The 16,658-nt window shown below is 39.7% G+C and overlaps 1 protein-coding gene across 29 annotated transcripts in view; it reads right to left on the reverse strand.

The window, feature by feature from the left end:
• The window catches only part of LOC6559091 (PDZ and LIM domain protein Zasp), a 58,997-nt gene that overhangs the window by 41,937 nt on the left and 402 nt on the right, over window positions 1-16,658 (reverse strand). For 21 of the 29 annotated variants that reach the window (XM_032734010.2, XM_032734004.2, XM_032733997.2 and 18 more), the window contains exons 2-4: window positions 16,604-16,641; window positions 16,112-16,311; window positions 2,308-2,463 (exon numbers count right to left, since the gene is read on the reverse strand). In XM_032734010.2, coding sequence (XP_032589901.1) covers window positions 2,308-2,418 — 111 coding nt within the window. In that variant the 5' untranslated portion in view covers window positions 2,419-2,463; window positions 16,112-16,311; window positions 16,604-16,641. The remainder of the gene's footprint in view (window positions 1-2,307; window positions 2,464-16,111; window positions 16,312-16,603; window positions 16,642-16,658) is intronic. The other 8 variants (XM_032733999.1, XM_032733993.1, XM_032734018.2 and 5 more) reach the window with 3 other exon arrangements.

The following is a 16,658-nucleotide window of genomic DNA, read 5'->3' on the forward strand; positions in this document are numbered from 1 at the left end:
TGTCAAGTTGATGGTGGTCTTAATTGACGTCAGCATGCATTGTCATTATTTTATGCACTAATTGACGACTGGGCAACGTTTTATGCATTTTACAGCCTTAATTTAAAGAGCAATTAAAATATGCAATGCTCTGTAGCCGCACTATAAAATCGGTAAATTGCTGGATGAAACTCGTCTATATATATATATATATTTTTTATGTATTTTCAATAATTCCCCGCAATTATTGTGCAGCTTTTAAATGGAATCGGTTTAAAATGTCACTTTGCCCCTGCTAGAGTGGCACAGCATTGACACAAGTCAACCCACTGAAACGGCTGTTTAAATAGAAATTGCGCATTTGTATTGAAATCGCTCACAGACCCACGTCCCCATTACCTTCGGTCCACTAAATGCTACGACCTGCACCCATTCACGCCCACTTTTCCGCCATTAGCAGCTGAACTCATTTGTAATGCCAAAGTAAACATAAATTTGTTGTTTTTGGTGGCGTTTTGAAAATGTCAACGAAATAAATTCCGTGTGGCATAATAAAATATTTACACATTGGCACATTGCTGTCACGCTTAAACAATTACCAAAGCTTTGTTGTGGCTGCCCCACTGCGATGAACAATAATAACAAAATAGAATGTTTCTCAAATTCACCCACTTCTCATTTGCTTCAAATGGAATTAAGGCACACATTTTATCACCGACTATTTATAATGTTATCAGAAAGAAATGTTGACAATGAGCTTCTGTTGAAGAGCAGTTCGTAAACACATATTATTAATTTTATTATGCGGAAAGCACTTATCGGAATTGAGCTGATTCACGTCAAACTCGAATAATCCAAAAATACACTCATGATTGTAGCGCAAGTGAAACTCAGTTTGTCATAGTCCATATTTTGGTCAAGCGCAACAACTCTGTCAGTGAATGGAACTGGATGGGAGGTCAATGTCATTCAATGATTCATGTGTCCACTCGGATGCATGGCTGAGTGCGAGTTCGAATGCTCCCAAATTGCAGTCATTCGATTGCAATTGCATCAAAAGCATTCACTTCAAACACTTCAAACTCAAATGGCGTGAGATTGGCCCTAAAATAGTTTCGAAAACTGAATTACTTTATTAGTTTTGAATTGCTGAAACGCCGCTTTGAACGCCCTTGTCGAGATTCAGTGACTGCAAACAAGCAAAGCCACTTAAGTCTAATGCTCTCTCTCTCTCACTCCAATTTTCAAGAGCTACTAACTAGCAATGCTTAATTACCGATTTGTGGCCTATTCAAAAATATATAATGCACCAATTGCGGCCTGACCCAGTTGGTATAAGCCATAAACATAATCTAGACCATAACTCAAATTCACATCTGTATTTCACTCATATCTCATAACTCATATCGCAGACACGTTTTTTCTCATGGCAAACATTAACTGCCACAAGCTGAAATTAATAAAAGTCGCACAATCGAAAAAAAAAAATAAAAAAATATAAATAAATAAAAACTATGTACATTTGTCGATATGTAGTGTATAAATATAGATATGTAGATAAATATTCATTATAAATACGCAAAGAAGAAGCACCCTTCTGGCTACTAAAAGATTTAAGTGTTTTGCTGAAATTCGCATGCGTGTCGCCGGATATGTAAAATTATTAGGAATAATATATAATGCATATATGTATGCACAAACATATACACACATATACATATATGTGAGCAGACCAAATATCCAAAATGGCAGCAAAGGAAATTTTGTTGGAAAATAATTGGTAAAACTTTTTGCGTTCCGTGCGCAAAAGCCGAACGCAAAAAAGCAAATAGCTACAAATTTATTTTTAAAAAATACCCTGTACCCAGTCCTAACACACATTCGTAGTTAACTTTTCATAAAATTGTTGAGCATTAAAATAATAATTAAAATTTATATAGAGTTGCACGTAAAAATACATGATTTAAAATTGAAGTAATTTTAGGTAGTTAATATCCAGTTTTAATCTGTACAAAACCTTAATTAGCAAATTTTGTATCTGAAGCTCTAATTACAACAACTTCATAATACCTTATTTTTATTCAGTTTTCGTGGGTACTGTCTGCGAAAGGAACTCAGCATTTAAATGCCCGAATTAATTAACTTTTCAGCCAACAATTTTATTTTTGCTTTTCGCTATCTTTTTTCAAGCGTTTTTCCATCCAATTTTTACACATAAATTCCATTTGGCAACTGTTTGTGGGCAGCAGTTGAAATTAAAGTAAATCTGAGCATAATTGAATCTGTGTAACATACTTCGCCCTCTTGTAGTGTGGGCGTGGCACTCACCTTTTGCACTAACAGAGGCTGGGCAAAGTCCACACCGCCCTGCAGGCGAAATCCCCAGGGCTGGGCATCGAAACGTGACAATTTGATTTGCAGCAATTGTGGTTGGGCCATTTTCGTATTGCACTAAGCCGGAATTTGTTGTTGTAGTTGCTGGTGCTGTAAATAGAAGAAGAATAAAGCGACACGTAGGTGAGAATACAATGCGACAACCGCAACATGGGAGACATTCATAGTGGGACTATACTTGATATCACGTAGACGACTAATTAATGAATATAAAATCAACGAAGCAACTGCCAAAAACAACAACAACTGAAATATGTTGGAAAAATACCAACACGATTCGAGCTCCTCTGGGCACCACTAATAAAGGCATTATTCAGGCATGCATGCATTCGCATACAACATGGTAATCCTAGCAACAAACCCGCCCAATTCCTAATCCTTGTCCTCGTCGTATCTGGGTTGCCTTGTTCTCTGTGGCATCTGCAGCTGCCAGCGCATTCTCGCATGCAAAAAAGTCTTCTCTGGTGCCAAACTGCCAACATACTTTTGCCTACGATACAACTACTTCTAACAGCAAACAAAATTCAGATGAGTACACCATAAAAATACCCTTACTCACATCGAGACAGAGGCAGAGCTGGTCAAAGTAAGAGAGGCAGTCAAATGCGTTGACTTCGAGTAGAGCAGCGGTATCAATATACCCTTTAGCATTGAGCTGAAGACGGGCATAAACATAAAACGAGTTAAACTTTGTTAGATATCGCGCATACAGACTGTGCCACTCTGTGCACCCCTGCATCGCCAATGGTACTCATCTAGCAGCAACTCTACAGTGTGTGCAAAAAATGCACGCATTGAGTGCACATGCAACCGGGGGCCAGTTGTCTGTGTAAGTGTGGCTTACATGGCTTTTTCCTGGTTATAGTCGTCATGGCTGCTGTGTAATTTGTACAGCATATGTGTGTGTGAGTGTTCGTGTGTGTAATGTGTGTGCTTGTGTGTGTCTGTTGATTTAGTTTGCTGCATAACAATTTTGCTGAGTGTTGTGTTTTTTATTAGCAAAGACGCACACCAAAAACCTATGCTCAACACAAAAAAAAAGAGGAAGAAACACACACCTCCCCCACCCACTGCACCACCCCCGCCCGGCACGCTAACACCCACAGCTGTTGGCCCGGGCTGTTGGTTGTTGGCTGGCTCGATGCAGCATGGCAGGAAGACACTCAAAGTGGAAGTAACTACATTAAGCTATTAAAACGACAGCAGCTGCCAGCTACAAAGGACAAGGACACGGCAACGAGTCTACGGCCACTTGCAGAATATGCCAGGCAGTTGCGTCACACACACACACACACACAGAAAAAGAGAGAGACATTTTGTGGAGGCAGAGACAGAGACACATTTTAGCACACACAGCAGTTTAATTAACGTTAAGTGCGGGTGGTAATGGCACCAGCTCGATCTGAGAAGTCCACACAACATGCACAACATGTGTGTGTGTGTGTGTGTGTGTGTTGTGTGTGTGTATGTGGGAGATGTGTGTACTGGCGCCTTAAGTTGGCCCATAACACGGCAGCATTTGCATGTAAATGCTTTGCCGCCATGTGAAGTTGGCCCATTAGACTGGGCTGAGCCAGCAACGTATGCACATGCACTGAAATAATTTAATTAAAATATTAAATAAATGTGAAAAGCCAAAAAGAGCTGCGCCAAGTGCCCGACACACAGCATTAACGCGCCACAAACCGAAAGTGTGCAAACATAAACGCCAGCTGAGTGGATCCTGTGATTCAAGTCAGTTACGAGTGCAAGTCCCCATCAGGATGTGTGCGGGTGTGTGTGTGTGTGTGTGTGTGTGTTACTGGCTAATTACTGGCATTAGAAATGGGTCTTAATGGGCTAACCAAAAACATATGGATAGGTCGGTGAGTATCCAACTGAATACTAATTCTGATAGTTGACTCAACAACTCTTTAGTTCATTAGCAACACTGTCGCACTGGATAGGCAATCATGCAGCTAAGTTGTCCACTCCTCTCTGTAAAAGTTGTCTTGGCAAAGAAGAATAGAAATTGGTTCAGCACTTCTTCTGTCACTGTCCTGGGGTCTGCCTACCTTGCTAGCAATCAGCATAACCTAATCTAACCAACAATATTGGACATATGTTTAAGGAATATGCAGAAAAAAGTGCAGACAAAAATGCAGTGGAGTCGAAGAACGGAAACGTCAATTTTGCTGCCTGTCAGAATTAATTTGCCGGCCAACGGCTTACAGATATCATTAATAAGCTTATGCCCAATTCATTGCAGCTTTATGACTAATATCCAAATGCCAGCTGACTAGCAACGGATACACGTATTTTATTTCCTCATGCGAAACACAGTCAGATATTTTGCACAAAAATATGCAAACAAAGCTCTTGTCCTCTGTGTGTGTGTGGCATGTAGATACAAATGTGTACGACTGTGTACGTGTGACAGGCTGTGGCTGCAGCAGCGACAAAACTTATCGCTAATAAGTTTTACACACAATTGGCAAATTAAAATTTATTTATATCCAGTCGAGAGCAGCCGACACACTGCCATTCGTCATGCTGTGCCTGCTGATTTTGCATGGCGATTATTGTTGTTGTGTTGGTGTTGTAGTTGGTGTTATTATTGCTGTTGACGCTGGCATTGGTACTCGTATTTGTATTGCTATTGCTATTGGTATTGGTATTAATGTTGGTCAGGAGCGGATTGCCAAGTTTTAAGGAAACATCCATCAGTGCCTCCAATGACAAACTGCACTCGTCAAATGACCGGAAACTCACTTTGAGCTAAGAGTTGCAAGTCAGGAGCGGATTGCTGACTTTAAAGGAACCATCCATGGCAAACTCTCAGTCTCCCTCTCTCTCTCTCTCTCTCTCCCTCATTCTCTCGCACGAGAGGAAAGGTAAGAGCTTAACGTGTGGAGTAGCTTTACGTTGTAGTCAGACCAATAAAATATGCATAGAGTCCGCTCCTGGATTTTGTTTTTTTTGCGCAACTACATGCCTCAGTTATACACTGCTCCTGCCCCTCATGATCTGCGTCACAACAGCCGTTGCATTTCATTTTATTTGATTCAGGGACAGCAACAAATCAATTTGCATTGGGTAGTTTTGGAGATTTATGGCATTGACATGTGTGCATATAATTTTTGGGCGAGGCTTTTTGCATGAAATATTATTTGAATAATTTCTTAAACATAGCATATCATGGCTCGCATGGAGCCGAAAACCAGAACATTTAAGCCGATTGCCTTACGAAATTGAATGGAACTATGCAGAGCGCACATGAAATTCCATCAACCAAAAAACAAAACAAGCATCAAATTGATTCTGAGACAAACATATTTATAGCCATTAGCCATTTTTCGTTTAGCTTTGACCGGCTCTCGTTCCAACTGCCCAATAGTTCGGCTCGACCATTATTTTGTTGACCCGCATAAAGCGAATGACCGACCGACCGGCCCCTAATCGAGCAACACCAACAACAACAACAGCAACAGCAACAACATTGGCAACCACAATGAGAATAGAAGTCAAGCAAAGATTAGAAGCCAAACGTAATCAAACCGAAACCTCAGAAAGCAAACCAAAACGAAACGAAAACCGAAACCGAAACCAACTGAGGCATCCACTCAGTTGTCCACCGCGGATCGTTGCCTCTTTTAACGCCGATGATGTCATGCGGGTGACGGCGGGTGGCAAACGAGGGGGGCATGGCAACTGGAACGCCAATTCGGTTTGGTGATTTCGCACGGTGCTCAAAATCTTTTTTCATAATGCTGCACAATGCTTGAGTACTTCATGCTCTCCATCGACTTATTCGACTGGGTATATTCAACCAACGAAAGGGGCAAATCACAATCAAGAGTTGAAATGATTGTGTCAGCAGTGCTTAGCTGAAATTTGCCAAAGTACAGGGTATCTCAGTGGCTTGAGGGTGGCACACAATTCACGTTTTGGCCCATTGCTTTTCTTTTTTGCAGATGAATTTTTATATTCACGATAATGGATTTTTCGATAAGCAGGCAGAGATAACTAAGAAACTTAATCACCACAACTAAGAGTTTATTTTCAACCATACACAATTATTTATATAATCAAAAACTATCAATAATAACCATTTGCATAAAGTAGCTTTTAAGAAATGTTTAAACAATTGTGATTGTATTCTTTTAATACTAAAATAATCGAGCAGAAGAAAATCAACACAATACTGAAAAATCTTTAGCTCTAATGAGACTCCCTAATTGCAAGTGGTGCAACTGTAAGAGGTTTTGAATAATTTATGGCCCTAAACAAATTCAAAGTTAGACAAACTTTGGTCTGGCATGCCACAAAAAACAACAACAACAACAACGAGAAGAAGAAGAAGAACAACAACAACAAACCGTAAAAGCACATTCGGACTGTGGGCATTTTGTTTTTGTTTTTGTTGGCCTCATTGTTGTTGTTGTTGTTGTTGCTGTTGGGGGATTTTCAACACATTAATAAACTGCATATGCAACAGCTCATTAAAAGCCACTCGACCCTGTGCCAGCACGCAAGGCAGACCCAGAGCCACAGCCAGAGCCAGTGCCAGAGCCAGAGGTTTCTAGAGTGCCAAACCAAACGAGATCTCCCATCTTGCAGGGAGTAACCAGAGATGTTGCAAGTGCATGGGGACAAGGCAAATGCAACGAGTGTGCACCTCAAGTGGCCGAGTTGCATTCAGCAAAACCATACGAAGCAGCAAAACTACTTGCCAGTTTATTTAATTTATATTCTGCTGCTGGCTGTTGTTGCTTTTGCTGTTGATGTTGACTTTTTGGGCCAAAGAAAAGTGAAGTTTCTTATGTGTGATTCTCTCTCTCTCTCTCTCCCGCTCTCTCTCTGTCTCTCTCGATCTCCCACTCTATGTGTATAACTCGCTCTGGGCTGTCGTGTGACGTGTCATCGCTGCGACATTTACCCACTAACTGTCAAGGGGAAATTAGGGAAAAACGCTGCAGCCGCTATTGAGGCTGACATGAAATAACAACCCATGCAAAATACCACACACACACACATACACACGCACACACACACTGCCATGCATGTGTAGTTGTGTGTGTGTGTGTGTTGTTTGGATCTCTTTAGTCCCAGGGGCCAGTCAGTCGGCAAGTAGCGAACGCGTTGATTTCGCATTTATGCAAATTTCACGTACACTTCAAACTGCGGCTGCCTTTTTTTTTTTGCGCTCGCCAACTTTTTTCTCTTGTTTTTTTTTGCGACGCGTTTCTGTTGGCATTGCCCGAACTAAACTTTGGCTAAAGTGAATCTGAAGTTGTGTCGGGAGTTGAGAGATTTTTAGTTTTGCTTCCTTTTTTTTGTTTGTTTTTTTTCGCTTTAGTGTTTTCGCTTTTGTCCATTGCTAAGGCATCCGCTGATGCGACGTGACGTGACATGCACGTGACGTCATGTGTGTGCGTGATGCAACTCCGACCAGGACATGGACCACTCTGCTGCTACTGGTTGGCTGTTGGTCGTTGGCTGTTGGCTGTTGCTCTTCAGTCTGTCTAATGCAATGCGCGTGCTAAATGGGCGTAACTCAACGGCTCGACGACTTTTTGCTGTGTGTGCGGCGCTTATCAAGCGCTGCAAAAACGCTAAAGTTTTTTCACTCAGCAGCAGCAACAACAGCAAACAACAACAACATATGGAAGTATTCTGCATGTGGCAGTCCATCAAAACACTTGAGTATTCGAAAAGTATTTTTATTTTTTTTTTGCATTCTCTGTTAACTTTCAGTTTTTAGCTGTGCGTTGGATATGGCGTATACGTAATATTTCGCTTGACATTTTGCGTTTACATTTTTTGCATCATATTTTGCATAGCACACACACACTCTCAACTGAGAGCTGACAAAAGTAACACCTTGCTTTCGCCTGTGTGTGTTGTTTTAGTTGATTTCTGTGTGATTATTTTGCTTCTTGGCGCTTTCGAGTGCTCTGTCAACTGGCGAGCCGCAAAGAGCACGTCTAAAAGCGACGCCAACACGCAATGCAAGTGACATTGAGAATGCGCCAATTTGAGTTGCTATGGAACAGCCAGTCAGTCAGTCGGTCAGTCAGTAAGTCAGTCTGTCCGCCAGTCAGTCAGTCAGTCAGTTAGTCGTAGATGTCTTTGTAAATCATTTAAAGTTTTGCTTAGCACATCTCTTGTGCTCTCCGTTCTATATCTGTTCGGGCAATGGCCACGCACTGTTCACCTTGACTTGTCACAATCCTCGCTAGCAACAGCTGCTGCACAGGTGGGTGGGCAACTCTCTCTTGCCCCCTACCCATCACACTCTCTTTCTCTCTCTATCTCTCTCTCTCTCGCTCTCTGTCTGTGTTCTGCCTTTAGTCTTGCCTGACTGGCTGGCATTGATAGTCCGGAGCCCACTCGGAGTCAGACAGGCGTGTGATAAGTTCATTACCACAATGTAATCCATGTCTGTCCTTTGAAAGTGCACAAGTTTGCAATGATTACAATTTACTCTATATAATTTTTAATACACTTGCACTGGACGCCAACAGCACTGTAAACTGTAAAGTTTGCCAGTTTATCAGATAATACCTTTGATAGAACTTTAAGTTTAAAACTTTGCCAAAAGCCAAATGCGGGCTTTTTTGGCAGAACAAAATAATACTATTACTATAGGAGTTATTCTAACTAAATTATCAGATGTGTATCTCAAAAAAAAAAAAAAATGGAAATTGGCATTTTGCTGTTATTGGCAACAAATTACCATTACCTACTCTGGCAATATGTAAATTGATACACAGACGAGCTTAGTATGTGCATATTTTGATTGCACATAATTAATGCGGTCATGGGGTAGATTTATAATTATTCCATCAAATGGAAATATCGTTTTTATCGGAAAAGATAGAAAAAATTAATAATTAATTTTTGTGCGTGGCGTTTATATTATAAATTTCAATTTGATTTCGTTACAAATTTCATACTTAAACGAAATTTTAACTGAAAATCTATTTTAATTTTATATGACACTTTTGCAATTGTATTAAAAATGAATAATGCAAAAATTTAAACGCTATTTTTCACTCAGGCCTAAACTATTTTAATATTTATGCATAAATATATGGATTAATTGAAGCAATCGAAAAATATATTAAAAACAATAAAATGAATACAAATTGTTGTTGTTCAAAACACTCCGTTTGTTCTTTCGTCTCCCTGTGTTCGACATCTGTTTAATTAAATTGCACATTTATTTCTTATTGTTTATCTTTTACTGTATGTTTGCAAAACGGTCAATGCCGGCACTGGCGATAAGTTAATGCATTATGCATAAAACTGAATCATTTTTCTATTTATGGAAAATGTAATTATTTTTGGAAGTCTTATCCATTCAAACTTTGACCACTTCAATTGCCCACTAGCCTCGTCTTATGCTTTAAAAAGATATATCAGTTCAGCAAAGCTCAATCAGTCAATCAGTCGAGGCTCATTTTATATTTAAATTGACTTTAAAATGTTGTATGTCGAGATTGGTTTTTGTGTGCCATAAATTTCGCTTAAATATATCACAATCTCGTTATTTACAAATCCATGAAAAACGCTGCACCGCACATATACAAAATAATTAAAAATTATAATAAAAAATAAATAAAAACGGAAAACAATCAAAAAACAAATCCCATAAATTAAATTTTATGTCATTGTTTCAACCACAGCATTAAACAATGTTAAAACAAAAAAACAAAATTGAAAATAATGCAAATATATAATCTGCCACGGAAATAGTTAATGCCATATTAGTTCTTTCAGCTATTAAAGCGTAATTACCAATGAGCTTATTTAATTAGCCGCACAAAACTATTCAATTATCCGTTTTTTTTTCGAATACCTATTTCTTTATGCAGAACATTTGTGGAGTTTTTACGTATGTAAAATGAACATTTGATGTGTTTATCAAATTGATGTTGATAGTGCAAAACACATTGTCAGAAGTGCTTAATATCTTGTTGGATTATTATGATTGCAACTGACTGCATGCTACATATTAAATAAATATGGCTTAACTGATTAACTCCAATCACTGAGGAATCACAACAGGAAAGATGCAAATTTCAGAGAGTGGGACAGACAGATCGACACAGAGGGAGAGAAACAGAAAGAGAGAGAGAGAGAGAAATGCCTTCCTCATTATGCAGTCAGTTAAATGCATTTTGCCATTTGATTTAACATATACAAATGCAATTAATTTAAAACTAGTTTTAATTACCGTTTGTGCATAATTTGTGGCTTTAATGCAAACAAAATGCAATTAACCGAAATGCAATTGCATATATGCAAATGTGCTGCACGGACTCAGATGCATCACCTGGCCAGCTTACAGACAAAAGGCAGGAGACAACTGACAACTGGCTAAATCTGATCCTGATCTAACTGGCATTGGCACTGGTCTTAACTAGTTGCTGTCGCTGTGACATGCGCTAGATTGGGGCATGCTGATAAGCCGCTCTTGTGGCATGCAAAAGGCTTAAGTGGCATGCTTACACATACATACACACATGCTTATCTATGCAACTCGCTATATAAGGCCGTCCATAATTCTCAATCAAATTTGGAAAACATTTATGGGAGCCTATATTTGAGTTATGGCAACCAGCTGCAGGCGCTCAACACTTGTTGCATGCCACCCACCCACCCACCAAAAATTGGCCAAGGCAATTGGCTGCCAAACGAGGCAGTTGCCGACAGACAGCGGCACAGACACAGGCAGTGGCAGTGGCAGTCGCTGAGGCTGAGGCAGAGGCACAGATACAAGCAATGGCATTGCCTTCGAGTGGGTGTCCTATCCAAGTCGTCCTGTCCTGGCTGTGCTTTGGCTCGTTGTCGATGCTGTGACAGTTTACAAAGTGCAGCAATTAAGTTGACAAATTGCTGGCTTTTACACACGGCAAAAAGGCGGCTCTGGCAAATTTGTAATGGCAACAGTGAAAACACTTAAATGAATTTGTTAACCATGCCACATCAAGACACAACGCACACTGCACAGATGCGTGCCAAGCATCTTGTGGATGGCTGCATATTAATCAAAATGAAATTTATCTGTAAAATGTATCATATAACAATGTATACAGGGTATACATATAGTTGAGTACACCTGTTTCATTGCCCCCCTGTTTGTTGCGACAAACATTTTATGTTAGAGCTGGCAGCACTTCCAATTTGTCAGTTTGTTTAATGGACGTCGACAAGTGTCAAACGACAAACACCTCCGCCCCTCCCAACCAAAAGCGCCCCGCAGCATTTGTTGCTGCGTATGTTGCTCGGTTGTTCGGTCTACTTAAAATATATTTTTCAGCCAACAACTATTTCAAGTGTCAAAGCCGGCTGTTCTTTGTGTCAATTTGAGCACTTTTCTCATTTGTGATTCTCTGGTAATCCGAGCTGTTCTGCTGCAATAACCGGGATGCACTTCAAACTAGTCAATGGCCATAGAATTTCTTTGGGAATCTGTCTGCATCTGTCAAATGGCATTATTTAATCGTAATTATTCATATAGAATTTGCAGCTGCCGTTAAGAAAAAAAAAAGAGAAGAAAAGAAGAAAAATACGACTGTCAAACGCCTACACGATTTGAACATTTCTTTGGATGATTTTGCTTTTTCGGCAAGTCGTGTGCAAATTATAATTTATTTTCGTGCCGTTTAGGCCCAGTAAAGTATAAAACATACAATTTATATATGCAGTATTTTCGTTTTCATTGAAAGATATTTTTGCTGGCACAATTTATAGAAATTATGTATGATATACGTATATGTGTGTATATATTGGAATAATATTCATACGTAGTGCTTATGCTAAGCACAATTTCGCTGGCTGTCTGCAATCGTTGCGCCCAATTTCCGCACTGGCCTTCTTCAGCAAGAAGCGAACCGACAAGGGTAAGGACAAATTGGCGAGGTCTGCTCGGTAAATGGAAGCGACGCCAGTAATTTTCATTGAGATGGTTCTCTTTCACTTTCGTTGGTTGTCAAACAAAACAACAAAAATGAAAAGCAAAAAATGCGTACAAAAAATGTGACAATCAAATTTGATATGTGACTTTGGCATTGACGTCTATGCGAATTGTCGATCGAAATAGTTGTTGGTGGTGGTAAAAATAAATTGAAATCTTGTACAAATAAATAGATTTATGTTTTGCACCAACTCAACTTGACGAAGGCCACCGAAAGCCCCACAATACAAATATCAAAGGTTGCACTCACTTTGAATACATTAACATAACACATTATTTTTGGCTCATTTTCTTAACCAACAATACACATTTATATATTTTTTTTTTTTTCTGTTGGGAGTCCATTCAAGAACGTCTACAAAGTAAATAAAATATCTGATTAACAAAATTTATTTTTGTATGTTTGAAAATAGATTTTCTATCATTTGAAAATGAGGAAATTGCAAAGAGCACGTTTTTATACTGCAAACAACATAATCATATTTTATTATAATTTTTATAGCTCTTGTTAACTGTTCGACAGCAATCAGTGCTGCAGTGCTCTGCTGTTGTTTATGCGGGTTTTTACAAGCAAGCTAGCCAGTCTGTCAATCAGTCAGACAGTCAGCCAGTCAGTCAGTCAGTCAGTCGGCCATACGCAGAGAAAGAGACTGACACTTAAACCAATCTCAATGAGACTTTTGCGGTTGAGACAAAAATTGTTTATTTGCCCGTCACGTTTGTCTGCTGCAAAAACCAGCTGGGCAGCACCACTGAGCGGGGTGTGGTGTGGCATGCTGCGGTGTGGTGGGGTGGTGCGCTGTTGTAGACAACTTTATCTGATCGTCTTCAACGTTGCGATTATTGTGGGCGTTTATTTTGAACGCATTGTGATTGTTATGTAATTGCGAAGGGGCGACGTGTTTATTTTGCAGTCAAATTTCGCTGACCGAGTTGTGTAAGCCCACTTGCCCCTGCCCTTGCCACTGCCTCCGCGCTGCCCCTCTCTATATTTATGACCAGTTTTGGGCAAGTGTGTCGCTGGTTAATCCAATTGGATTTGGAGTACGACAAAGTAAATAACTCAATTGAAAGAAACTTAAGCTGTTTTCATCCAAATATAAACCTTAAAATATATTTCTTAGAAAATCTCTTTTTCTATATTGCTTTTTAGGAAGGATCTATTTGCCAGAGTATTAAGCAGTCGTTTAAGTTAGACCGCAAAGCTATTACGTGTTTAATTATGGACTTTTGATGTTGTTTGCAATGTTCGCGTTGTTTGCCAATGTTCTGAGTGACACACGAGCTCTGAAAACCGAAACGGCAAACTAAAATATGCACACATCAGCACATTAGTTGAGAAATGAGAGAGCCAAACAGGTAAAGGGAGAGGGAAAGCGGGAGAGAGAGGGACAGAGAGAGAGAGAGAGAGAGAGCGAGAGACAGAGAGAGAGAGAGAGAGAGAGGGAGAACTTAAATGGAAGGCAATCTAGCATGACAGTTCATGAAGGTTAAATTCTTGCAAAATTGTTTTGGTTGTTTTCTTTCTTTTTCTTTTCCTTTCCTTTTATTTATTTATTTTTTTTGCCACTGCAAAGCAGTATTTTTCGCATTCAACGTTAACAATAATTAAAACATATGCAAAGCTCCTCTGAAATTGGTAGAGCATGTTATATTTGTATACACTGCTGCCAAAGGTAGTCGAGCATATTGGTTTTGTAGAAGATGTAAAGCAGGAGTCGACAAGTGCGAAGTGTATAATACAGGTGGCAAACTGTATCATAGATTAAGCCGCGCCCATGCCACACCTTCCAGCGTCCCCTTTCAAGCACAACCAGGCACACTTTTCAATCTGCTTTCAGCAGTTCAGCATTTAGTACAACTGGTTCTCAGGGCGTTAGAGAGGCGTTTAAGTTGTCTGCGAAATGAAAATCTACTCGTTCTACTTTTGCATGCTTGTAAGCCATGAAATATTGTCACGCACAGCAGCGATGCACAGACCCAGGAAGGGGGAGGGGAAAGGGGGTGGCTATGGAGGGAGGGAGGGAGGAGAAATCAGACGGTCATTCGTCGCCTGTATAAATACGTTTCTAATGAGCGCTGCGTGGCGCTTTTTTTCTGCACTCATTACGCAGACCCGAGTTCCTCGATTGCAGAGACAACCCACAACCCACAAACCACAACCACCTCTCCACCTCTCCACCTCTCCTCCTTTGTCACCCTATTCATCCCTTGCCCCCTACTGTTCTCTGGCACTCTTTGGTCTCGGCGACAGTCGCCTGCTGTTTGGCCCGTAATTTATGACTTGATTTGCATTAGTTTTATTGCAGTTTCGAGTGCTGTCCCCCTCCCCAGCCCACCAGTCGTAACTGACGTCATCGTCTTCGGTTCTGAGTTGTGAGTTCCTAATTAATTACACACAACTGATAAAAATACACATACGCTGAAGTGGGCAACATACAAAGCAATTCATTCACATTCCCATTGGCATTTGCAAATGGCAGGAAATACAATCCGATTGCCGCAATACTAATTGCCACTGCTTTTATAGAGCTCGTCACTTGTTCATGAGTATTCATGCAATGACTGAAGTGGCAAAATGAATGACGCCTTGAATTGCTATTGGAAGCTTATCAGCAACAACATTTCGAGTTCCCTTTGATTCATTGCAGCGCTCAAAGTTCGAACGAGTTCCGATTAGCCTTATCATTCTATGAATCAGATATACACAAAGAATACCAAAAATGCTCTGAGAAATTTTCAATATCAAACAGAAAACTACAAAATAGTAAATGAATATCGCATGTCAGAGGTGATTGATTAATGATTGCGACGAGATATCTCAGAGTTCATTAAACTTCAAATGTGAAGCGAGAATATGAACTAGTGTGAAATGCCAGGGCAAGGAAGATATTGACGTGGCTAATAGCAAATTTCAAATGCTGCAAATATAAACATTTAAACATTGTATAAGCCACAGATGTGGGCGGAGGTGTTACATCACTTGTCTGCTTGGTGGTCTATGGCAGAATTGGAAAATGAAAAATGAAAATGAAAATTGGAATTACGTATGAGTATTGTGTGTGGCAGAAACAGCGACAAAGCGCAATGCGTATACGCGATGTGAGTCTATTGGCAAAAGCAATAGCAATACGAAGGGTGAGGGAGGGGGGTATTGGCTGACTGACTGCTGGCTGAAAATAGATCAAGCAGAAAAGAACTCGAAAGCAAAGTGAAGAGAAACGCAATTGCCAAACGCAAAGGCAAGCAAATCGAGAAACTGTACAGTCAAATAATGTGAATATATATATGCAAATAGACAGACAGACTCACTGCCAAACAGTCAAACCGTCAAACAGTGTCCGATTGGGCAATGAATCAGGCACGTTTACAACACCAGTCCAAAGATACATTTCACGATGACCTAGAGATACATTATAATCTTTTTGGCGCCTATTTATCTAATATACGAGCGAGCAAGCGCGAAAGAATCTCGACTATTTTAATATTACAAATTAAATTATGGCCCCAACAGCAAAAATAATGAATGCATTTTGCCAGTGACGAGTGAGAGAGAGAGAGAGAGAGAGACAGAGAGAGAGAGACAGAGAGAGTGAGAGGGACGTAACTATTAGCGATATATGTATCTGGCAGATACTGTATCTAGCTAACGGCGCAGAGCGCAAAAATTAACAGACAGAGAGAGAAATATTTTTTTGTTTGTGGGGAGATGAGAAAGAAAATTTCGGATAGAAATCCGCGCAGCCATTTCGAAGTTGCTAAAAATAAACTCACCTTGAAAAGTTTCTAAAAATTTTTGAATATATTTTATCTGTATTCGGCCGCTGTTGCTGTCTGTCCGCTGTATCTGTGTCCGTGATCTGGCCAAAACTGATACGACGTACTAAATTTTCTAGCTTCTTGAATCCAGAAAATGTTTGCTGCTGCCACTCTTTTTGTCGTTGCTGTTGTTGTTATTGTTGCTGGTACCGCTGCTGTTGTTGTTGTTGTTGTTGTTGTTTATAGCCACCGTTTAGCGAGTGCCAAAAGAAAATTTTATAATATTTTTTGTTATTGTTTTGTAGAAGAATTCGAAACGGTTGGTTAATTTTTGTACGCGAGTTTTTTGTTTCGTAAGGGCTTTAGCTATATATATATCTATATATATATATATATATATATCTATATCTATATGTATATATATATATATATATTTAAATGAGTGTATATATAATTTTGTTGTTGGGTTTTCGGTTTAACCTTCAGAAACCATGCACAGAAACTTACACAAATTTATTTACAATAACACAAGCACTAGTTAAGCCCTAAAAAAAAGAAAGAG

The sequence above is a fragment of the Drosophila grimshawi genome, unplaced genomic scaffold (assembly GCF_018153295.1).
Source record: "Drosophila grimshawi isolate 15287-2541.00 unplaced genomic scaffold, ASM1815329v1 contig_1367, whole genome shotgun sequence".
NCBI classification, from domain to species: Eukaryota; Metazoa; Arthropoda; class Insecta; order Diptera; family Drosophilidae; genus Drosophila; species Drosophila grimshawi.